At 41.4% G+C, this 25,509-nt stretch overlaps 1 protein-coding gene across 1 annotated transcript in view; it reads right to left on the bottom strand.

The window, feature by feature from the left end:
* The window catches only part of EXOC2 (exocyst complex component 2), a 145,547-nt gene that overhangs the window by 66,923 nt on the left and 53,115 nt on the right, over window positions 1-25,509 (bottom strand). Inside the window, exons 8-12 of the mRNA XM_080917705.1 lie at window positions 20,975-21,120; window positions 20,765-20,846; window positions 20,005-20,107; window positions 15,495-15,613; window positions 3,069-3,194 (exon numbers count right to left, since the gene is read on the bottom strand). Coding sequence (XP_080773831.1) covers window positions 3,069-3,194; window positions 15,495-15,613; window positions 20,005-20,107; window positions 20,765-20,846; window positions 20,975-21,120 — 576 coding nt within the window. The remainder of the gene's footprint in view (window positions 1-3,068; window positions 3,195-15,494; window positions 15,614-20,004; window positions 20,108-20,764; window positions 20,847-20,974; window positions 21,121-25,509) is intronic.

Raw genomic sequence — 25,509 nt, forward strand, 5'->3', positions numbered from 1 at the left:
ATAGGACAACCATGCTACCATCTGCAGACCCAAAGAAACTAAGTAATAAGGAAGGCCCAAGGGAAGATGTGTGAATCTCAGTCAGAAGGGGAAACAAAGTAGTTATCAGAGATGAATGGAAAGAGGGAATTGGATGGGAGAGGGGGTGAGGAGGAGAACAGGGGTAGAGAAAGGGAGAGTAGAGGGGGCTGGGAGTGAGAATGGACACTGGTGGGGGACATCTCTGGTGACTACCTGGAGACTTGGGACAGGGAAGACTCCAAGGAGTCCATGGAGGCGACCCTAGCTGAGACTCCTACCAATGTGAATATGGAGACTGGAGTGGCTACCTCCTGTAGCCAGGTGGAACTTCCAGTGGAAGGACATCAACCAACCCACAAAATGTTCAACCCCAAAGCTGTCCTACCTACAAGATGTGTAGGGATAAAGATGGAACAGAGACTGAGGGAATGGCCATCCAATGACTGCCCAACCTTGAGACCCATACTCTGCTATGCTTGCAGACAGGAACCTAGCATAACTCTCTCTAGCAGCGGATGGAAACCAAGGCAGACCCACAGCCAAGCATCAGGTACAGTTTAGGGAAGTCTTATGGAGAGAAGAACATAAAACTGAGGGAGCCAGGGGGTCCAGGACATCAGAAGAAGACCTACAGAGCCACCTAACCTAGGCTCATGATGGCTTGCAGAGACTTGAACCGCCAACCAAAGAGCATGCAGGGGCTAAACCTAGATCCCCTACACATTTGTATAAATGTATAGCTTGATCCACATGTAAGTCCCCTAACAATTGGTGTGTGGGCTATCTCTGACTCTGTTCCCTGACACTGGAGCCTTTTCCCCTAGCTGGACTAGCTAGCTGGCTAGGCCTCAGTGGGAGAGGATGTGCTTAGTCCTGCTGGGACTAGATGTCCCAGGGTGGGATGGTACCCAAAAGGGGGCTTCCCCTTCTTCAGGACAGTGGGAGGAACTTATAAAGGTGGGTGAAAACTCAGTCAAGAATCCATGAACACACTCAAGTGCAATCGCATAAAGACTAAAGACTAGCACTCCACGGCACGGAAATATAAGGTGAAGTGTACTAAAACCCTCATCTAATAGAAGAAAAAAAAAAAAAAACTGGAGAAATTCAGTAATATTATCCAATTCCTGGTTCTTCTATCTTTAGCCACAAGATAATCACACCCTGTGGCTATGGGTTCCTTTCTAACCTCCTGCTGCCTCTGGCTGCTCCTTACATGGCCACATTCAGGCCACAGACAGCAGTCACCAGCTCTGGGTTCCAGTCCTAACCCTCACTCTATAAACAAACCCTAGGCAAGGCTGCCTTTCAGCTCAGTGTCTAAAACTTGTGTAACATACACAATACCATGAGTTGTATCCTAAGCAAAGGGAGTCTAGGAAGACAGAAGTTAAGAAAACCAGACAGAAAGTGTTGGCATTGTATTTCATTGAGGGAGGAGTGCGGATTTATTTTAAAGTGCCCTTTCCCCTATTGCCCAATCATAAAGAGCTGTTGACGGGTTTCTTGTAAATATGAATATGTTCTCTTCACTGGTTCCTGGAGTTTCATAGTCATCATATACAGAGAGATCATTTCTGCAGACTATTCCATTTGGGTCCATTTCCAAGCACATTGAAGCAGATTTCATCTGACAACCAAACTCTTACCTGACGGCAGACACCATGTTGCCTGGAGTGCACATGCCACGGTCAGCCTGATGCTGATGGAAACAAGACAAGGGCATTGGATCCCCTGGAACTGAGCTCCATACAGATCTTGTGAATCATCACTGGGGTTCTGACAACCACACAAGTGCTGTCTGCAAGAGCACCAGGGACTCTGAACTACCGTGCCCTCTCTCTCCAGCTCCCAGCCAACTGCAAGCTAAAAGCACTGCAGGGGTCGCCTGACTGAAGCAGTTCAGTGGCTTGGCTCCCCGCAGCACATACATTCTTTGCTGGGGAGTCAGAGACAGTGTTGTGGGCAGAGCCCACACTCCTGTGAAGTTGGCAGAGCTCTGAAAGGTCTGACTGTGCGCACTACCCTCATATATAGGAATCACTCAGATTCACACGCTCCACACATGAGTCTCTAAGCAGCTGATCATGAGAATGACCCTAACTTCTTGCTGACTTAAAAACATAACATTATCTGAAAAACCAGGAGCAAAAGTAACTTTAGATCCTTTCTTAAATCCAGTAAGTATTAAAGTTAAAAACCATCTTATGAGATAATTACTGAATAATTATTTAAGAAAAATAGCAAACTGATTGAAAAAGCTTATAAGGTTCAGCAGATTAGTGTGTTAAGAACTTTGTCTCAGAAAGCTCTGAACACCCCAGAAACAACTCACAGGCCACATGAAGCTCAAGAAAAACAAAGGCCAAAAAGTGAAAGCCTCAGTCCTTTTGAGGAAAAAAAAAATAAGTGTAAAGCACCCCTCAGAGTGTTGTACACCTGGACCTTAAATCATTAATAATCCAAGAGCTAAGAATATAGCCTTGTGACAATTTTTGGTATTCAAAAATCATTCTTTTTAATCTATACACACCAAGAAAACTCTGACTGTTCCCATGTTATGTTCTATTCTACAGGTACTTTATGCTTATGGTAACTAATTTCAATGCATGCGATCAAACTTCTAAAAGAATTAAGTACTGACAAAAATATATTCATATAGTGTTATGCCAAAATGACTTTAAAAATCTATACATGTATCTCTCTTTTTTAAAAATAATGTTGAAAGAGAGGGAAAAAAAACCAAAACTGTCCCAGTTCACAGCAGCGGAGAAGACGACATCGCTCTGAGCAGCACTGTCAGAGACACGGCAGCATGCTGCTGCTCAGTCACCCAGGCCTGAGCAAACGGGTGGTTCCAGGGCTTGCCCCATGCAGCACGGGGGGGGGGGTGGGGGGGTGGGGGGGGGAGACTCAAGAGTATCGTATTCTCTTTCATCTTTTTACTGCCTGCCAATTTTCTTAAGTATGAAATGGAGTCTTTTTACCACATCCCTTCAAAGTACCTAAGTCTGTAAGATCACATGGCAGCAGGGGTGGTAACTTACTGTCATCTCGACCAGACTGGAAGCTGCTGCCCCTCTTCAGTGATGCTGTCTGACTGAGATGGCCCAACACAGAGGGGCGGACATCATTGTCTAGGTCGAGCATGGGGCTGTGCGGGCCTGGGTTCCCTGGAAGAGAGACGGTATTTCCATGTAGTTTAATCTTAAGGAGTCCTTCTTGAAGGCTCTTTCTTCCTCAACCATTCAATGCTTAAATAAGCAATTCAAGTAAAAGTTTCTGCAAATAGAAAATTTTTATTCTTTTATTTCTTGTGGTGCTAAGAATTGAGTCCAGGTCGTCACGTAAAAGTTCTGCCACCGAGTTACCTGTAGCCCTAAACAAGTTAAGTCAGTCCCATTATATCACATGTGGATAACTTACCCACCATTCTAGAAGGTTTAATACCAAGTTCTAAGAGACAACATGGTGGAATTATGTAATTTGAGAAAGCATGCAGCAAAATCAGGTGTGGTAACACTGCAAAAGTAGACATTAAGAACTCAATGTGTGCTTAGACAGAAAAGCACAGGTTTCCAAGCCTTGCTTCTCATTCTTCTGCACACGTAAACACCACAGCTCACATATGCCCACTTGCTTTCACTGCTGTCCCTTTGGAATATGGGTTTTAATTCCCTATTTTCAGTCACCAAATTTGAATCCTTCTGAGCTAACACAGTTAACATTATAGAAGCTGAACATTCTACTTCTGTTAAGAAACTCCATACCTGTCAGTGAAGCACCAAGAGATGGCCTCAGGAGGATGCCTGGTTTAATGCTAGCCCTAGCTACATAAGCAAGCTCAGGTCAGCCTGGGCTACATGAGATCTAACCTTAAAATGTGAGTCTTTTTCTTGTTGTTGGCTGAGGGGAAGTGGAGGAAGGAGGCCTCGCCTGCTTTCCCACTTTTCCACCAGCAGGCCTCACACACTTCTCTTCATCCACTTAAACTATCCTTAAAGATGCAACAGGGACAAATAGAGGAGCAGGGATTGAGGAAAAGATCATCCAGAGACTGCCTCACCTGGGGATGCACCCCATATGCAGCCACCAAACCCAAGCACTGTTGCTGATGCCAAGAAGTGCTTACTGGCAGGAGTCAGATATAGATGCCTCCTCAGAGGCTCAGCCAGAGTCATTCAGATACAGCTGAGGATGCTTGTTGCTAACCATCAGACTGAACATGAGGACCCCAGAGAAAGAACTAGAGAAAGAACTGAAAGAGCTGAAAGGGTCTGCAACCATGGGAAGAACAACAATATCAACCAACCAAACCCTCCAGAACTTCCAGGGACTAAATCACCAACCAAGGAGTACACAAGGAAAGACCCATGGCTCCAGGTGCATATGCAGCAGAGAACAGCATTCTCTGTGATCAATGGGAGAGGCCTTTGGTCCAGTGAAGGTGTGTTTTCACAGTGTTGGGGAATGTCAAGGCGCGGAGGTGGAGTGGGTGGTTGGGAGAGGGAGTGCCTTCAAGGAAGCAAGGAGAAGGGTTAAGAGTGGGGGAAAAGGGGATAACATTTGAAAGTAAATACAGAGAATATCCAATTAAAAAAAAAAAAAAGAAAAGAAAATTTAAAAGACATAGCTACTGCCTGACCAGTGAGGCCCCAACTCAAACTGCTTCCCACCTCCGCTGTCTCCAAACATTCAGGATGTGCTCCACTCTGCCAACTTCATTTCCATCACCAGCTCTGCACTGTTCACCTCAAAACAGCTCACTGTCTCCCTGGGGAACAAGATTTGAGTACTTATCTCTCTCTTCTCCACGTCACTGGACCTTCCACAGAAAATTCCCTCAAGATACAAGTGACTGATTTCAAGTTACTTACTAAAAACTGTTTATAATTCAATTTTAAAAGTATACAGATATTTTCAAGTTCCAAAGAAAAGTACCACTTATAAATTAAAATAATATTTTGATAAGAATAAAGTGATATTTCTATGGAAACACAGATAATAGCCACTCAATAATATCTAATGTATTTACTGAGCAATCCTTTGTACCTTGTTCTGGAGGTCTTTAGATTCTGGTTGACTTGAGACAGAAAATAAGTCAATGAACAGTTTAACATAACTTAAGTTGCTATTCAGAGGATGTAGTGAGAAGGAACAAGACCCTTTCTCATGAGTCCCTGTCACTGTGCATCACCAGACACGGTACAGTGCTATACCTTCTACAGTGGGTTTATCAGAACAAAATTTATGTCACTTGAGTAAATTTCTTTTTTCCTTCCTTCCTAAGCAGAGTACAATCATTTGTGGGCCGTGTTCTGATGACTGTGCTAACTACTGCTCACCTACTCCCACTTTACTACATATGTCTAACTGCTGCTCACCTATTCCCACTTTAGAACATACTACATATGTCTAACTGCTGCTCACCTATTCCCACTTTAGAACATACTACATATGTCTAACTGCTGCTCACCTATTCCCACTTTAGAACATACTACATATGTCTAACTGCTGCTCACCTATTCCCAGTTTAGAACATACTACATATGTCTAACTGCTGCTCACCTATTCCCACTTTAGAACATACTACATATGTCTAACTGCTGCTCACCTATTCCCACTTTAGAACATACTACATATGTCTAACTGCTGCTCACCTATTCCCACTTTAGAACATACTACATATAGCGTAAGACTTCTAGAATACAGAATGTAAGGTAAAATAAGAGGCATATGATGTAGAGTTTCAAACTGCAAACAGGAAGTACAAGAGCTGATAGTAATGGACTTTAAGCCCCCTCCATACATGAGGGGTTACGTTGACTAGCTGACTGGGAAGGCACACGCTAAAGCAGGCAGAGGTGGGAAGGCACACGCTAAAGCAGGCAGTGCTGTCCTCTGCTGCTGGGTCCTAGCTTGCACAGGAAGGGAAGCTAGCCGAACACAAGCCCTCCTTGCTCTCTGCTTCCTAACTGTGGACTGAATCTGCTGCCCCAGCCTCACCGCCATGTCTGACTTTGAATTCAACTGAGGAAGTGTAAAGCCTTCTCCCTGACAGCTGCCTCTGCACAGCGTCTACAAGTGACGGCAAAAGGAATTCAGACAGGCAGGGTAAAGCTGTCTATAACTGATTCTCTTCCATATTAAATAGAAAATCTGTGTGAAAAGTTTCATGACTTAGGACATTTACACATTGTAGTTTATACCACCTTACTGCTACTAATTAATATCAAACACTATTTCCTGATTTCCAAAAAGATAAAGGTGCTTAAACTTAATGAAATGTTAAAATATCTGAAAATCCATAATGCATATAAATATAAATATTTAAAACTTCACAAAATGCTTTTATTTTATGAATATATGTTCCACATTATTTTCATTGGAGCTAAAGCTGTATATTTATGGTTAAGTAGGAAAGACTTTCTAGCCTCATGAAAATATATTATCTACATTTCTACAAATATTGGAATTAGCTTTGCTTAAGTGGATCCTCAAAAATTGTTTTTCTCCATAACTTGTACTTTGACTTTAAGTTAAATGGTTTGATATTATTGTAGTTTAAGAAGGCTTGAATTTTGAAACTAAAAACTGGTTCATCGTTTTCTTTAACAATGCTATTAAAAATATGCTCTGTTCTGTCAGAAGGCACCACATCAGTTCTCTGCTAGCTACGCATGAAAGAATTTCTCACCTGGCAATTACCATTACCAGCAAAAACTCAGAGCAGTTTTTAGCTGAAACAGCATGTGCGCGGAGGTCCAACTGGCGCTTGAAAATCTTTGTAAGCATTATGTGAGCTGAATGACCAGAAGGTGGTGCTGCAGGGCTACATGCAAGAGTTTAAACAACTGGTCTCAAACTGTGGGTCCTGACCCCTTCGGCTACTAGCTCTCAAAAACATTTACATCATATTTCATAACAGTAGAAAAGTCAGAGTCATAAAGTAGCAACACTGATAACTTTATGTTGGGATCACCACATGAGGAAATAACTGTATTATTAAAGGTCACGGCACTGTGAGGAAGACCGAGAATCACTCTCCAACCCTCCAGCACTAACGGAGAGTCTCTCCTCTGACCAGTGATCTCACAGTGGGTTACAGAATGCCAGAGGAGGTATGAGTTTAGGAGGAAATTTACTCAGACATTTATTTTATACAAACCATATATCACATATTACTACCATGCCAAAAATCAAAAGGCCTTGCGGATTCTGACATTCCTTTAGCGCTTCAATTATGTGACTCGATACTTTCATTTCTCAAGATGATTACAGATAAGTTGTTTTGATAGTATTTCTATAGGACAATGAAGGACAAGAGAAACATATTTTTATAACTTATAGAATCAGCATAAGACTTTAAAATTCTCTACAAAAGTCGACCTTTTCTTCATCTATACCTTATGATATGATACAAGAAGCTTCAGAGAATCTGCTCATTACACAAATCAGGGCTGGAGGCGACTGGGGGGCAAGGTGCACTTGCTCTTGTCGGACACCCACGCTTAGTTCCCAGCACAGGGCAGCTCCAAGGGCATTCTGTGCCTTCTTTGCCTCCTGGACACTAGTGCCATGTGTTCATACCCACACACACACACACACCTCCTGGACACTAGTACCCATGTGTTCATACCCACACACACACACACACCTCCTGGACACTAGTACCATGTGTTCATACCCACACACACACACACCTCCTGGACACATGTGTTCATACCCACACACAGACACACACACACACCTCCTGGACACTAGTGCCATGTGTTCATACCCACACACACACACACACACACACCTCCTGGACACTAGTGCCATGTGTTCATACCCCCCCACACACACACCTCCTGGACACTAGTACCCATGTGTTCATACCCACACACACACACACACACCACACACACACATAATTTAAAATAAAATCATCTTTTTTAAAAAGCATGCATAATGAAGACTATCTTTTTACAAAACGCATATACAACTGAAGACAGTGTCACTTTGTATATTTTTTTTGTAAGTTCACAGACCTGGCCACTGGGAATTAGCTGAGGATGATGTTCACTACACAGTTAAAGCTTTAGTGTTTGCTTTGAGCCTTTTTTTTTTTTTTTTTTTTTTTTTTTTTTTGAAGGTAACAGAGAAAAAAATGGCCCCGTCCTTTTGAACTAAGTTAACATGAATTTTAACAAATCAATTGTTTTCTTAATCAGTACATTTCTCAAGAAAAATCAAACTCTTTAAGATTTTTGGTGAGTAGAACTTTGGGGAAGAAAGCCACTGGCAGCACTGGGGATAAGGACTGGCTTCACTTTACCTTTGAGCTGTATCGGTAGCACATGGAAAACTTTAAAAACTTCATTGTCAAATATGAGGCTACTACATCCACTAACTGTCCCCACATTAGGAACAGCAGTAGGAATTCATATGAAGAGTAAGTCCCATGGCTACTGAAGCGGCTCACTGTGTTGAAAAATGTAGCTACAAAGATTAATGCTTCAAACAATGCAACTAGGAAGCCCTTCTGGCTCTGCCATTATCTGTGACTTGGCTTCAATCTGAAATCCCTGCATCACTTGTATGAACACAGTGGAAAGCACACTTTTGGACTGGCAGTTGTCATCTGAGTGAAGGTGTGAAGTTTGCCACTTCACACTGAACAGAATCAAAACTATGCCTCAAATGAATGAATGAATAAACGAGTGCATGACAGGAGTAAAACCGTCACTGTGGATCTGTGGACGCCGTCTGCTGGATAAGCACTACGCAGAGGTGACTCTGGAGACCTCAGGCACACACCGAGGGCTGCAGGTCCTCACCAGTCTCCTCCTCAAAGTCCATGCAGGACCACAAGCAACAGCAACATGGCTCTAGAAGTACAGCTTCGCATGGTGCTGCATCCTCAGTTCCTGACACTAGAATCAGTTTATAATTTACCACTGAACATTAAACTTATACACAATCAAAAGTTGGGGTCTTATTTTTCCAGTTAAATTTTCTATAACCTCAAAAAGCAACATTTTTTATGTTTCTTCTAATATGAAATATGCAGAACAAATTAAAAAAACATTAAATCTGAAAATTATTTTTGAAATAATACAAACACAGAACAGAAATCTTCTTCTTAACACCCGTTGGAAGTTTGCTTTAGAAGTAGCGATGTGTCCTTAGGACCAAAAGGCGACCAGTTCCAGTCATGTCACTGTTTGTCATTATTTCCTATGGATCTGGAAATTTCCGATGTTATTTCTACAAACTGTGCAATTTCTACTAGATAAAAACTCTTTAGCTTTTAACTGTTTCAGAAAGTGCTCTTGTGAAGCTCACAAACTTAATGTGTGAATTTAAAACAATCAGTTTCAAATAGCAATAAGGACTTTTAGAAGATTCTATAAAAAAAGAAAGGAAACCTTAGCATGTGCCATATATCTTGATTATCATGTATCACATTTTAAAAAGCAAGGATTTTCCTAATTTAAATACAAATATTTGTTAAAGTTTGCTTAGCAGGCTCCATACATGAAGCCCGCAGATGTGCAGCCAGGGGACACCTTCACTGTGTTTTTGTGCCTCCTGTGGCAAGTTTCTCACAGTCTACAATGGTGGTGGGGGGTGGGGGGTGGGGGACACTGATCCACGGGCCCCAGACTCAGGAGGGCAGCCTACTTCCTCACCACCCTTAAACACCTTTGAACACACTTTCCTGTGCACAGCGGGCCCTTGTCCTGTGCTGCAGCCCGACCACCCACTGTTGCTTGTTGACCAAACATGTAGGCCCCGAGCCTCCAGGCAGAGGCAGGATAGGATTCCTTTCAAGCATACACAGAGGAATTTCAATGCCAATGCTTGGAGTGGGGGTGGGTGTATCAGGGAAGAATTACAAATTCCTCACGAATTAGACCAGTGTCAACAGATAAAAATGCTCTTTGATCTCCTGATCCTATATATTAGAAGCTCCAACAGAGCGATTTCCTCAATTTCAAGGGAATGATTTAATCCAAATTAACCCAGAGGACTCAGTCACCCCTCAGTTTGCCTCAGTCACATCTGAGCTTCCCGACTGGGTTCTAGGCCACATTTCTGGTGTGTACTTCAAACACTTTGGAAAGGGAAATACATTTTGAAAACAAAATTAAAGATGTGAACTTTCAAGATATTGGCACAGGAACTAGCCAGTGAAGCAGTAATAAAGTGCATATAAGTAACCAAAAAGGGTGACCTCTGTTTCCACTAAGGTCTTACAGTTCACAGCAGGTATAAACACATGACACTGAGGAAAACATGTCTATATTATACAAGTCAAAGAATTCTAAAAATCAGAGAATACACAATAAAAAGACTTGCAGATGCCACTATTTTACTATTATTACTTTGTACATGTTCTGAACTGAGTGCACCTGATATTTGGTGTTAAGCCTTAATTTCTATGAGGAAGAAAGGACAGGATTGAGTAGGCAGACACTGCACTTCACGCTGTGGAGGGCAGCCTGCAGTCCTTTGACAAAGCACCTGTGATCTATCTGTAGAAAACAGAAAGGTGAGCAGATCTTAATGAGGGGACAAGATCCAGTTCCTCCATGCAGCACACAGAACAGTTCTTACTCTATTGTGTAGACACAAATGCCACTGAAAAGGCAAACATAACTCACGAAGTCTTAACTGCTCTTTAAAAAGTGCCTAATTACTGGTTCCAATTATTGGTCTTTATTTTCATTTGAGAGGTAAAACTGTCATTGTGCTTGTTTGATTTCTGTGAAATTGACACACGTCAAGGAGTTATCTGGGAAGAACTTCAGCTGCAAAATGCCTCCATCACATTGGCCTGTAGGAAGTCTGTGGAACATTTTCTTGATTAATAGTTCACATGGGAGGGCCTGTGGGGGACGCCACCCCTGGGCAGATGGGCTTGACTTGTGTAAGAAACCAAGCTGAGCAAGACAGTAAACAGCATTCCTCCAGGGCTCCTGCTTCACAGCTCTGCCCCTGCTGAGTTCCTGCCTGAATTCTCAGTGATGGACTGCAGTCTGTCAGCTGAAATGAAGCCTTCTCTCCACCTCAACTGGCTTTGGTCACATTTTACCACAGCAATAGAAAAGTAAACTAAGACAGTCATCAAACTATATACATGTTTTAAAAATCTACAATCAATCCTGTTTTTAAAAATTGCCAATTTGTACTCTAGCAAATACAACTGTCAAATATACGTGCATCACTTCAGTCACCAGCAATTTCTAATGTGGGCATTCTGAATCTAATTCATGAAGTTCTTCCTGCTTCTGATAAACAACAACAACAACAACAACAACACACACACACACACACACACACACACACACACACATACACACACACGCACACTCACACTCACTAGAAGAAAGAATGGAAACCCTTGCCCTCCCTTGGCTGGGGAGAAGAATGCTTTGGGCTCAGCACTTCTATGCTTTCCTCTTCTGTATCTACTTTAACCTGTGCATCCCACAGAGCTCCCAGACTTAAAGCAGGTACCAAATGTAAATCCTGACAAATGTTCCCTCTTTAAAAGCCAATTTAAAGGACACTGTTATTACAGCAGCAAAAGAATACCTGTCCAACACGGCCACACTGCCTAGGGGTTGTGCTCCCACTGACAGAGGAGAAAGATGCAGATGAACCTGACTCCATCTGCACTCGCTGCACTGGGTCTTCTTCCATCTCCTTCTTAGTGCCGCCATTCAGGGTATGCCATGGCAAAGAGTCATTCAACTCAATGCGTGGCTCAGTCTCCAGGGAATGGGCGCCATAATGAACCCTTCCTAATGTACAAACCACACTATGACTTTAAAGTAAAGTATAATTCTTTTAAAGTTTTAAAAACCTGTGTCTACTGTCTTAACTACGGAAATATATATATTTTTTATAATTCTAAAGGAAATTCAAAGAAGCTGACAGTTTCCTAATGGGGACTTCAACTTACTCTAATACATGGAAACTACCCTACTCTTCCATTAGGAAAACATCAGAATTGTATTAGTAACCCTATTATTCAAAAGCTTAAGTAGAAAATGTGTACATAAAGATAATTGCTATAGTTTAGATAAATATTAATGACAACAGCTTATTTTTACTGTATAAAATGTAATCAAACTGTAGATAGCTACCACAGAATGAACTTCCACTGAAAATTAAAAAAAACCTTTTGTATCTTAAGGTTTTTGGACAAGCAAATATACTTAGTTTTATCAGTGAGTATTTAACAATCTACTTCATGTTTGAAATCATTACAATCTTCTTTGGTTGGCTGGCTGGTTTACAGTGCATCAAACCCAGGGGCTTGAGCATGGGGAGCTATGGGCCACTTCTGAGCAGCTCACACCTGCAGCCCACTGGCCATTGTGAATTCTGAGCAAAGGCCACTCAGGTGTGACACATCCCCTCCAAGTCTTCAAAGACAGCCTGAGCCGTGTGTAGTGTTCCTTCCTTCTGTTGTGTGTACATGAGCTCTGGCTGCTCTTCTGAATGCCCCTCACTGAGCTCTAGTTCCAGGAAGTCCTCTGGAAGGCCTCAGCAAAGCGCAGATCCAGAGGCCAGAGCAAGCTGATGGCCTTTCCCCCAGTTTACCAGACAGCCAGCTGCCCTGAGAGTTAAACTCAAGCCATTTCAGGAACAAAGAAGACACCTTTGAAGACCACCTTTCAATGTCCCATTTGAGAATCCCAGCAGGGGTTAACTAAAGGCTTTTCCGGCCAGGAAACCTTAAGACATATGCTAATTTTGGACCTATTTCATAGGAATTCCTAGAGACCAGTCCCCTCAGGCAGTGGAAAAAGTTTGACTTGTACAAAGATTTAGAGTATTGGGTGCTCTGCACTAAGGGGACCAGAAACCGGATTGTCACTCAGTTCAAGCTAGAAAAACACAGCACTCAAATCCTGGATCTGTATTTAAACTTTCAAAATCAGGTCTTATCATGTACATAAATATGACATTTAGACAAAACTAAAAATACTTATGTTTTTCCAACATAAAACATTGGTTTTTATCTCCTGACACTTTTCCTTAATGTAAAAGATCCCAAAGGTCATATCTGAGCTTCACAGTCAGGACTCGGGAACCCGGGAGAGCATCTGGGAATGCCAGCTCTGCGCAAGGTAGTGGGCCCTCAAGGATGAGCAGCATCTGCCAGGGTGACTACACTAATGTCATAACAACTGAGTCCACAGGAAGCCCTACCTGTCCTCAGTACAGGCCACGGCCATGTATAAAGGCCAATTTTGGTATTTAAAAAACACCAAGAATTCTTTTCCTGCTTTTAATATTTATAGTCTATCCATTTAAACTGGGTTTTATTTCACAAACTGTCTCAGTTCCTTGCCACTGTTTTGTCTGGGTTTAAACAACTGCATGCATTTCTGTTTCTGGGAGTGAGCAGTCTAAGTACAGTGACTAGAAAAGAAAGCCTTCAGGTCCACTGCTTCTAGACTGAAAGGAGAGGCAGCTTCCATTGTGACGAGAGGGTCCTGAGAATACCCTCTGAGGATCATAGCACAATGAAAACAGAGTTCTGGATGGAATGCAGGCATCACTGCAGCACACACCACCTCTGCACAGCATCTGACAGCGGGAACATTAGTCACCTTCTCCATGCAGGAGCCTTCGACAGACATCTACAATCGCCACCACCGGGCTGGCACCTGCCAGGCAATCAGGTACTCCGGCTCTGAACATGGGTTGGTCAAATGAAGCCACAGTACCATCAGGTAGGCTGATGGCAATGACTTTTTCAAAGCCTGTCACCCCTGAGTCCTAAAGCTCTAGAGAGAAAGCTAGAGGTATCCTGCTCAGATACAACCATAACTTCTGGGCCCCTTCTAGCAGCCACCTTCATCTTTTCAGTGTCAACTCAGATCACATACGTAGGCTGAGGATATCAGTTCAATTGATTACCAATTAGTGCTGTACAACCGTTCCTTAATAAAATCTACCTATGACAAAAAATGAGCATCAAAACCACAGGAGGTGGACTCTGCTCATCCAGCTTGGGAAGTTTCAGTACAGATCTTCCTATGTAGCCCAGAAACAGTTTGCCTTCCTGCCAGAGAACTCCCAGTCGGACAGAACACTTGCTGCCACAGTGTGGCACAGGCACGTGTGCAGTGGTGTGCTCTGACTCGCCGGCCTAGAGGACAGGATGGTGCACAGTCCACATACTCCTTCTTGCCACAGTCAGTGTGCACTGAGAGGAGCATCTGTTAGCAGCTCCCGTGACACCTCCTCATCAACCCTGTTACAGAGTCCCCCCTACTGATCCATTCTCCACATGGAAGAGGATATATGATGTTTCCCTGCTTGTACCTACTGGTAACTCCATAGTTCCCTCACTGTTCTCGGGACAGCCTCACAGTCCTCCAAGCAGCTAACAAGGTCCATTACTTCATCATCTACCATAACCTGGACTCTTGTAGCTTTCATCACAGGTTTTGCTCCAGCCACAGAGAACACAAAGCTGTCTCTGGCTCCCTGATGTTCTTTCTAGAATAGTTTTTCTTCAAGTCTAGGTCCTTCTTCTTTCTTCCAGTACAGATCTTACAACACCCCTTTCCTGACCCTCAAAGCCTGGATCACAATTTGCTCCTGTGAGCTACCGAGCCACTCAGAACTTCTCTTGTCTTAGGAAGTGACATATTATATAGCATTCCAAGTCTGTTACTGGTCCCTTCTACACCATGGGGGAAGCACACACAAGTCGGGCCCTTGGGACTGCACTACAACTGAAGCAGCTACTCATATGTATTTGCTGAATGACAGAGTCAAACAAAGAAAAGTCAATAAAATGCACACAAACATAGCTTTGATTTGTTTTTTTTTTAAACTTTACCCAGAGTCCTAGACAGTAGTTCCTTACTTGAGCTAGAGGTTGTCTGGTAGCTACTTCCAGTTCTTAGCTAATATGGAGCCTCTGTAAGCTATCTTCTCAAACTGACTATGTGAAACATCCTTCTCAGTTACCTTCCTTGAAGGATTTGACATTTCCCTTTTGATTACTTGTCTCAAATTTTAATTGCCTAGCTACATATATAATATATTTCCTTCCCTCTACTCATAGCTCAAGGCGGCAGGACCTGCTTCTCTTTTCATTCACCACTGTCTATTATTGGCACTTGGCACTTGGCACTTGCCTGACTTACAAGTGACTCTGAATATGTCTGATGAGGAATGAAACTTATCAAGGACTAATACAGTTTCTATAGAATCGTGTCTACAACTTAGAAAAATTAACTCTTCTATAAACTAAAGTTTTGTCAATACCATTATTCAACAAAACCCACAGGTTTCTGAAAAGGTGCTCTCTTTTCCTTTTGGTGCTGAGGTAGAGTACTACAGTGGGCAGAGGGCCGACAAGAAAGACAGGTACTGAGACCAAGAAAGTCTGATCTTCATTCCCTTAACTACTAAGCATTAACAAGCAAGTAAGCTGGAAGAGAATCTCTTGCCTTTTAGACTCTTCATGTGGCCTTCTTTGCAGTCTTGCATGAGTTTGAGGGTCCACTTGTGCTGAGCTCCAATACACTGCCACGCAGGGTCACCAGGTGCATGGAGGTCAGAAAGATACCTGAAAAGGCAAAGCACAAGGCTTTTTTTATAAGAGCAAAGGCAAAGTTTGGTATATTTTAACATTATTATTAGTTTTTAAAGAAAAACTAAAAGTTAACCAACTCTTCAAGCACTTGCCAATATTTGTCTTTAATACTTAGTTTATATTGAAATATAGTACACTGTTTTCATTCGATAGTTAAATGACAAAGCTATATGGCTTACTTAATGAATTATATGTGTATATATGTTTTGCCTTCATTATGTAAGTATATCATGTAAGTACCTGGAGCTTGTGGAGATCAGAAGATGGTACTAGATTTCCTGTAACTGGAGCTGCCATGTGGGTCCTAGAATTCAATGTAGGTTCTCTCGAAGAGCAGCTAGTGCTTTTAACCCAGCTGTAGGGTTTTAATTTACCTCTTTGCCTAAGTGTCAACAAAAAAGACAAAGCCAACTCCACAAAGGCCAAGGTTGTGAGGATTTGGTGAGAATACTTCTTTATATTTAAACATATTTTTATTTTTGTTTAAAGAGAAACATGACAGGGGGAAAAAAGGGTGGATAGAGGGGAAAGAGGAGGAAGACAAAGAGAGAAGGATGAAGAGAGTGAGGAATGAAGAAAGTAGCTGACCAATAGTGATCACAAAAATTTTTTCTCCATTTACCAAGCATACTAGGTATACTGGACATCTCTCCTATTCTCCTCTACTCCTACAGATGCAAAAGGAGCAACCACACCCACAGTAAGCATCAACCATACCGAGCAATACAAACTGTTCAACACAACCTTAGGGTGGGTTTTCGTTTTGCTTGAGAAAGAGGGAGAAACTAACTTTACAATTATAAACAGTCACTTCTCTCAAGTATTTTTTATTACTGGAAAGTCATTTCATTAAACCTAAGTGGGAGCCAGCAGAAGAAATTGGGTGAATTCCTCACCCCACCCCCAATGTCTTCTGGTATAAAATATGGCCACTGGATGGCAATGTGACACTATTCTACAATGACTTAAGTATGAGACCACTAAAATGTAAGGTTTCTTTGACAGCATTCACTTACCTCTTGGGGTAAATCAATTTATAGTTGAGAAACTATTTCTGAATAAAATGTAATGCAGATGGATGCTTTCTTAACTTTCAATAGTTCTTAAAATATTTAAAGTTTTCCTTGTACAAGAAATACTCAAATCCATGTAGACAATTTAAATATATTTTCTGTCAAACATTACTCACTTGGCCCTAAGCCCTTATATAATGTACACGTATCAACTCTAGAAGTGTGTTCAAATGAACTTACCACACTAAAATACGTTTTAACCCTCAGCTATCATTTGTTTTGAGGCTAAAACTTTGTGGTCTATGAAAATGTTCATTGATAGTTACAAGCTGTGACCTTGGTCATGTCCTAATCACTGTGGGGCATACCCACATTTCTTCAGTAGTGGGTACTCATTACTCAGACATCTCAATTAGCAGCTAATTAGAGGAGAAACAAATCCATTTTGTAATAAGTTCATAACAAACAAAATGTTGAATAGAAACCTGACATGCATTTAGGAATGTGTCCTGGAGCCCTGACCTCCAGGAGCTAATAGCTCAGAGACCCGACTCCCCAGAGAGCAGCAACTCTGCCCGCTCAGCACGAGGACTGTCTGCCCTCCCTGTGACTGTCTACAGGCTGCAACAGCTATGCCTATGTGCTAAAAGGTAGGAAGCCAACTTAAAAAGAGGATTTTACCCATATAGCAAAGGCACCTATAAGCCTTCCTCATTTCTGAGAGCACTACCCTCAGAAGACCACATTCCAACAAATTAAATTTAGTGCAGTATGAGGGATTCAATGCAAACAAACTTCCCCAAATCCACTCTGATATTTTTCCTCTCCCAAGAGCTTTGCTCTTTTATTGTTTGAGATATAAATACAGCAAATAGTAACTTATGTCTTTCCTTCCCCAAGAACATACTTTCTGTTCTTTCCTGCTGAGGATAATCTGTTGTAACATCTCCCTATTGGCTACTTAGCATCAGGATACTTCAGAACTCCTAATGCTCTCTTTCAGGCCCAATTCACTATCTACATACAGCATACACACACAGCACAGCACACACAGCACACACAGCACACACAGCACACACAGCAGAGCACAGAGAGTCTTTCACAGAAGAGGCTTCCTTCTCCTTGTCAAGCTCCTGCCTAGGACTACCACCATTTGGGCTCTTTAGCAGTAGCCTAGCAAACTTGCTTTCTATGTTCTAAAACTGCAAATCTCTTTAGCTTGACACTATGTCTCTGAAAGTTTTAATAATCCTATACCATCTCAATATGAAATTGAAGAAGCCTAGAAACATTTTATGTAGAAAGATAAAGTTACTGTCTCAAAAAAAAATCTAGAAAATGTTTCAGTTGGAAAGTACAGTGTTAGTTCTTGACTTCAATAAGTTTCTTTTCTTGTTAGTATCAAGCTTAAAACTAGCAGTTTCAGTAAAAGAATCTTTGTTTAGTAGTACAAGTTCCTGCCTGTCTTTTAAAATTATATACTAGAGAATATTTTGGAAAAAGGCTTTTTGGAAAGATAGGGAGGTGGAGTAAAGGATCTTAATTCTGACAAGCACAGATTCAGAGTTTTAGAATTTGAGGAGGAACATTTTTCAGTGAAACTCCAGGCTCAGTTCTCAGGAAAACAAAACAAAGGAAAGCTAAAAGCATTCTCAGCAGCTCCAGGAGTTGGGACACATGAGGGGGGAGTGAGGGGAAAAGACCAGGAGATGAGGCAGCACAGCACTGGTGATCTCTCACTCCACTGTGCATGCAGAGTCAAGCTCACACAGCTGTGTACAGGCTGTCTCTGGCTGTACTTGGTGCCCACCTATCGCCATAGATGCTAAAGTCAAGCAGACTTGGCCTGGTTCTGAGCTTATTTTTTTAATAATGGCTAGAAATGTCATTTTAAAAAGTTAATCATAAGATTGCTCAGTGCCTTCTCAAATTTGTGGCCACAAGTTTAATGTATGTCACTCACATAGGAGGAAGCAAGCTAACCTTCTACTGCACAAGCAGCAAAGCTTCTTTCAAGGCGCTTAACTAGCTCACACTGAGTTCATTTCCACTTTAAATTGTGCAGTTTGCAAGCCAGGGAAGTTCCCTCAAATACAACATTTCCTGGGAAAAATAGAGGACAAAAGGCAGGGATGGGCTCTGACACCAGATAAGCAGTCCTTGTGGCTGTATGTGCTGAACCCTTTGGCCAGAGAGGAAGCAGTCAGCACCCAGCCCAGTGTGGGCACATGGCCTGCATTTCCTAGGCACAGTCATCGGTTTCACTGTTCTCTGGTTCCTCTAAACCCTCTGTCCTACACCTGCTCCCACTGTTCCTATCCCAGAAGATAGTCTAGTGCAGGTCCGCAGCTCTCCTTGAATACACACATGGCAGCATTCAGGCCAGGCAGTCCCTCCAGGCTACCGACAGTACTTTCAATGTCCAGAAGATGACCACAGGCAATACAAATGCATATATATGAAGTCTACCATCATCTTAGAGCTACTGAATTTTTAGTAAATTTCACCAAAGTCACTGAATTTGGGAAATAGCCCTTTATTCTGAACTCAGACCAAACTTAAGATAGCATAGTCGAAAATTAAGTTATTATCTTTAAATCTCTGTTACAAAAATGTATGTTTCATCTCCAAATGCAGTGTAAGCTCTGTAGAGCTAAAACTCACTGCCTGCTCTTTATGTGCTAGGTACGGGGCTAACTCCCCAAGAGGACTATCTTCTCATCAGCCCCGAGACACAGCCATACTGCTTGTTGTATTCACGCTGCAGAGGAAGAAACTGAAGAGCAGGACTCGAAAGCTTCACAGAATGAAGAACTCATCCCTGAAGAACTGCTTAGCCCTCTCCTGCCTCTGACGTCCATCTCTTCAGTACTGACAACTGAAAACTATTTCCACAGTCACTACACACATGTAAATCAGATATGTTTTTAAGGGAAACCCTTCCGTAGCCTTCACTGCTGTCAGGCCACAGTACACTTGTGAGCTGTGATCTCCCACCCTATGGAGGATGGCATTCGCAGGTGCAGTGCCCGGTCCACCAGGGGCGTCAGGTGGGAACCATTACTGAGCAGGAAAAACAGGTTTGAGCAATGAGACTGCTTTTCCTTTGGCCAACATGGCAGGCTGTCTTTCCTTCAAAGGGTGGTGGGGGTTGAGGGGTGGGGTGCTTCTCTAACTGTTCCCCATTTATTTATATTGGAGAAATATTCATGTCCTAAACCAGATACCCCTAAATTTCTATTGTCTTCCCTTTTACCATTTCATCAGTACTTGACTCCTCCAAATTAGTTTTGTGGGCTTTACAGTTCCATACATACATGCAGTTTATCAGAATTCTTGCACATGGTTTACCTTATGTATCGCTTCTGGTCATGTAAGGTTGATGGAGTCTCGAGCAATTTCTTTAGAAGTAACTCTCTTAGATCTTCAATTCCTGCTTCTACTTCGGCATAATCTATTTTTAAAAGATGCAAGATTTACAGAACTGAATTTTAAATCAACTTTCAGAAAGCAGAATACTGGTTGCTTTTTGCCTCAGAAGAGACACAAGGGACCTTTGTGGAGGGATCGAAACACAGCATCTCAAGTGTATAGGAGGGCATAAACGTTCGTCAGAATTCAGTGACCTGTAACATGTAAGGTCTGTGCATTTCACTGCATGTAAATTTCAGCACAGTAGAGAAATAAATTCTGCTTTCTGAGACCTTATGGATTTCATTCTTTTAAATTTAATAAGGCCTATGGTATTTCTCCTAATTAATAAGTTTTTAACTGTACGATATTTAAGCTTTTATTTTCGGTAACCCAGTATAAAGCATGATTTTTAAGTATTGAGTTGCCTTTGGAGTAAGAGTAGAACTCATAAACACACTGCTTTAGCTTGAAGAGGGAAGACTGAAGTGCAGATCTCCACATCAGTGACCAGCCCTCACCATGGACGCAAACTCCCACCACAGCAGAAGAAAGCTTGAGAGGCTGAACTGCACTGTTTTACGTTTTAAAGAACGCACAAGATCTAAGATGCAAGGAGCTTAGCATCTTTATAGAATACACACTCCACATTCCTCCTGCAAAGACAGAGACAGGTCTAAAAGTAATAAATAAATCTTACATTTCTTGAAAACTTGCACCTCCGTTTTCCCAAAGAGTGATTTGGCTTTTTCATAATCATTAATAACTACATCATAATCCCCCTTGAAAAAAAGAAACACACTGTGAGATCATTAGGAAAAAAACAGTAAGCACATGGTTAATATAAAGTATCTTATCCACATCTTTAAGATCAGCAACATCTATAGCTGCACACATACATATGCTGTACCTTTTGAATATTCCGTTTAATGCTGAGAGGAAGGTTGAAGAGAAATTTAAATCTCTGAAGCACGTTGAGCGCGTTCCGAGTTGAGTCGGCCTTGTCTTTCCGACCTAACACTTCTTGAAACAATGTGTCTGCCGTGTTACTTGCTCCTGTTGTAAACAGAAAGGAAGATGGGCCACAGTGACCGAGTCTGAGCACTAACAGCAAATGGTAATGTTAAACTGCACCGAGATTCAATACACTTTCTAAACGCTACCATTGTAGAGATCTTTTACAGTGTGCCAAAATAAAATGTCTGGTTTTTAAAGCCCTTTTATGTGTTAAGAATGGAATCTAAGTAAAAGCAACAACATTTACTGAATAAGCCCAGATAATTTTCTCCAATATGCATCTACACTTATTTTAATCTCCTAAATTTTATAACAACTCTGGGTATTTAAAGAACATACACATACACACATACACACACACAAAAACATACACACCACTTAAATTCTATTAATTCTGCATCATATTACAGGTAATAAATAGAATATAAAAATTGTTTTCAGAAAAGTATTTTTTAAAAAGTCATTACAGTTAACCCTACTTCTTAACAAAATTATGCGTCTATGTTGCAAGCACAGAAAATTTTATACACATTAAAATTTCAGAATCTTAACACAGCACTACTGTTTCTAAAATCAGCTAAATCTTATAAAATCATGTATGAACACATGATTCTTTCCTTTAAAAAGTACAAATTACACATTTCACTTTAAATGAAAGCTATTTTTCTAAGGCAAAATTTGCTATATATAAAAATAGTTTAAATTTTGCAACATGTGAATTAATTTCAATTAGCTACAAGGGAAAAAGAAAGCAAGAATAAACTGCTTTCAGCTGTTTGACCTGCTTGTAAAAAGTTTCTACATTATCTGGTCTAGTGACTATACTTTAAGCAAAGATGAAAAACTCACCTCCCCTCACTGGGTGGCTTGCACACCCCAGCCACACTGTGGGTGGCCTGATCCTGTTAAAAGTCGTCTTTGTAACATGATTGTTTTATCTAAATAATGTTTAAATTCTGTTGAAATTTTAAAGGCCTGATATAAAAACTTCTTTGGTCGGGAGAACTGTTTTTCCCACGTGCTGTTTAATGTGGATACTAAACCTCTGTTGTGGGATGAGAAATACATTCCCTTCTTGCCACCAAAGCCGCGTAACGAAAGCTTGAGTGAGTACTAAACTCTGATGAGAATTTTAAAACTTTCTTCAGAAAAGACTATCTTAAAGCATGTGCTCATCATTTTAAAAGCATAAGCATCATGAGTTTAAGCTTTGTAACTTTAATTTCACATGGAACAGAATCTTTTCTGTTTATTTATTTATATGTAAAGTTTGGGTCTCACATCAGCAAATTCCTTCTTCTATGTACTGAAAAAATTCAGAGCAAACTGTCTGAATTCAAATTATTCTCATCATTTTAAAGCAATAAAAAAAATCTAGCTAATAATCTGAACTCTAAAAATATGAAAAGAATAACAGGTAGAAAATACACTTTTGAATATTTTTTCTAGAAATAATTTTATAGAAAGAAACTTAAACTAAAATTAAAATTTATGCCAAAATTTGTGAACTGAGAATCTGAATTTATACAAAGTTGAAAATTACATAGACAACTTCCAATAATAAACTGATTTGCTGTGATTTATACTGCATTCACGATAAAAATATGATTCATAATTCTGACAACGGGGGAAGATAATTAAAGGATACAATGTTTCAGAGCAATGAAATTGATCCATCCACACATCACATATAATCACCAGTCACAGTGTATGAGTGTCTTCTATGACTTCAAGGACACAGAAGCATCACGGGGGGGGGGGGGGGGGGGCTCATTACAGCTGGGGCTAACAATGCGGACAAAGACATCAGTTGGGTGTCCACAAAATCACCCCACCAAAACCCTCCACGTGTGTTAATCCACACACATCTTGCTCCACCCTCACACCAACAATGCCCAATGTTAAGGCAACTGATATGGTTTTGGATGTCCACTGAATAAGATGGAATGAAAGTATGTGGACTAGATGGGACTGCCTACATGACTTTGCCCTCACACACAGTTTAACAGACGCTGATGCTGGGCCTCAAATATCCTTTCTCCTTGTCTGAGAATGGCCTCCTCACACATGGGCCCCGGGAATGAACTAACCGAAAAGCCCTTAGGCCCACCACAGTGGCCACTAGAGTGGCTGGATCCACACAGCAGTAAAATGTGCCCTAGGGAAGCAAGGGAAGAAGTTGCTGTCACACTACACACTAATTCATCACATCCATACCTGTCTCTTACAGACACCAAGAAGATGTGTCATTAGATTTTTCATTCTAATGGTGTCTTATGTTAGACAATGTTTATTTAGAGCAGACATCATGCTGTCTCCTATTTCAAGGTGAAAACATTGATCTCTTTCTTTGTAAGGAAGGACAACTTGAGATGGGAGATCACAGAAGTGAGGTGTATGTTGTGCCTCATAGAAATATAAGGGCTGTAGCAACACAGGATGGTTCCCAACCATCACACAGTGTGTCCCAGGGAAAGGCACGGAACTGAGAACAGAAAAGCAAATGTGAAAGCAGCTGGAGAATGAAGTACCTCAAAAATGTGCACTGATGCCTGGCAAAGCCAGGGCCTCCCCAAGACCAAACCTGTTTCAAGTGCCTCTGTGTCAGCAGGTAATCTAGCTGCTTTCTACAGCTGAGTGACAGAGCACTGTACCCGAGACAGTGCACAACACACTCACACAACCATGTCACATCCTAGGGCACACACACACACACACACACACACACACACACACACACACACACACACTATCATCAGGAATGAGCAAGCTGAGCTGTTGGCTTTCGTGAACCAATCTGTTTCAACACAAGTTTGGGAAAGGCTAAAATTAGAGCTGACTCATCTTTTTCTTTTTTGAATGCAATTTACTAAATATTTACCAAACAATCAGACTTGATTCTTACTGATACCACACACACACACACACACACATATATATTTAGAAGGCAGCTTGGCAACAGAACCATTTAACAAAACAAGAATAGGTTTCCTAGTAGGTCTTAAAACGTTTCCCAACATAGGTTTCAGACCAAGTTTACAGCACCAGGCATGAACCTAAAGCTCACAGGATGTCAGCTGCCCTCATGTTAGTCACAGCACTACTGCACGGTGCATAGACCGTGCCTGGCAGCTCAATTCAATAACAGCATGCTGGTTCCAGCTCTGGGTAAGACTGTATTGATATATTTTTTATCCAAAAAGCATGCAGAGCTCATTTGCCTGATTTAATACAAAAGGGGTATAGTTAAAGCCAGAAAGATACTTGGTGATCAACTCTCAGGAAGTCTAGACTCAGGTTACTCACAAACTCAACAGAATCTCCTCCTCTATTCTCTCTGTGGTCCTGAACTGGCTACATTACCTGAGACTAGAAATGTAAATTTCTCACAAACCATTTTTCCTTTTAAGCTGCATATATACAACCGACATTTCAATACTATTATCGTTATTTCTGCCCTGCCATGGGCTCCTTGTCTGAGTGTTAGAGCTCCCCACAACTGCTGCCCTTCTGGTCTCCTCCTGACTATAGTGGTCTCACCTAGCCCACTCTTCTAAGCACTGCAGCACAGAGCTTCCTTCCTGAGCCTCCTCAGGTGCTCACCATCTGCGAGACTAACTCGACTGTAAGGAGGACTCTGTGGCACAGCAGGTTTATCTCCTCCTCTCACCAGCTTGCAGCCTGTCTCCTGGCAGGAAACACAACTGTATCCACCTACCCACTGGCCACCTGCCACCCTTGCTTCTCTGTGTGTCTGTAGCCTATGTCTCTTTTAGATGCAAAATGGCTCTGGTAAATACTTGTGTGTGTAAAATTTAAAATCTTTTAACAAGGTTTATGACTTGGTGCTCAGAGGCAAAAGCCCAACAAACCCAAGACAAGCAATAACCACAGAAGTAATAAACAAAGGGAAGGGTTTTAAGTCCTGTTAAATCCAAAAACTTAGATGGAATGTCCAAGGATTCAAATTCTAACTCCAAGGAAAGCCTACACCAAAGGTACCATTCTTTCTACAAAATATTTTTTTACTGACATCACTGGAGCTATGAAAAAATGGTTACATAAGGGCCCAGAATGTTCTACTCATGGGACTAAACCAAGCCATAAAAGCAAAATTCACTTTGTTTCATAATCCTGAACTAATAACATCTCTAAATATATATGTGAGGTTGCCTCGTTTTTTTTATCCCTTCTTTATAAAGGAACTGTATATTCAAGAAGTGTCTTATGAACATCATTACTTCATAGTTCATACTGACTACTTGTGTGAAACGTAACTTACATTTAAAACATGTAATAGTCTTAATAACAGTACAAATTAGTTTATCTGATGAATTTCTTCTAAGTTATTAGGGGAAGTACCATGAAATGTCAGAAAAAGAACAAAAGGTTAAATGGGGGAAACACAAAACTTGGGGTGTGTTGGGC

This window comes from Micromys minutus (genome assembly GCF_963924665.1).
Source record: "Micromys minutus genome assembly, chromosome: 6".
Taxonomy (NCBI): Eukaryota; Metazoa; Chordata; class Mammalia; order Rodentia; family Muridae; genus Micromys; species Micromys minutus.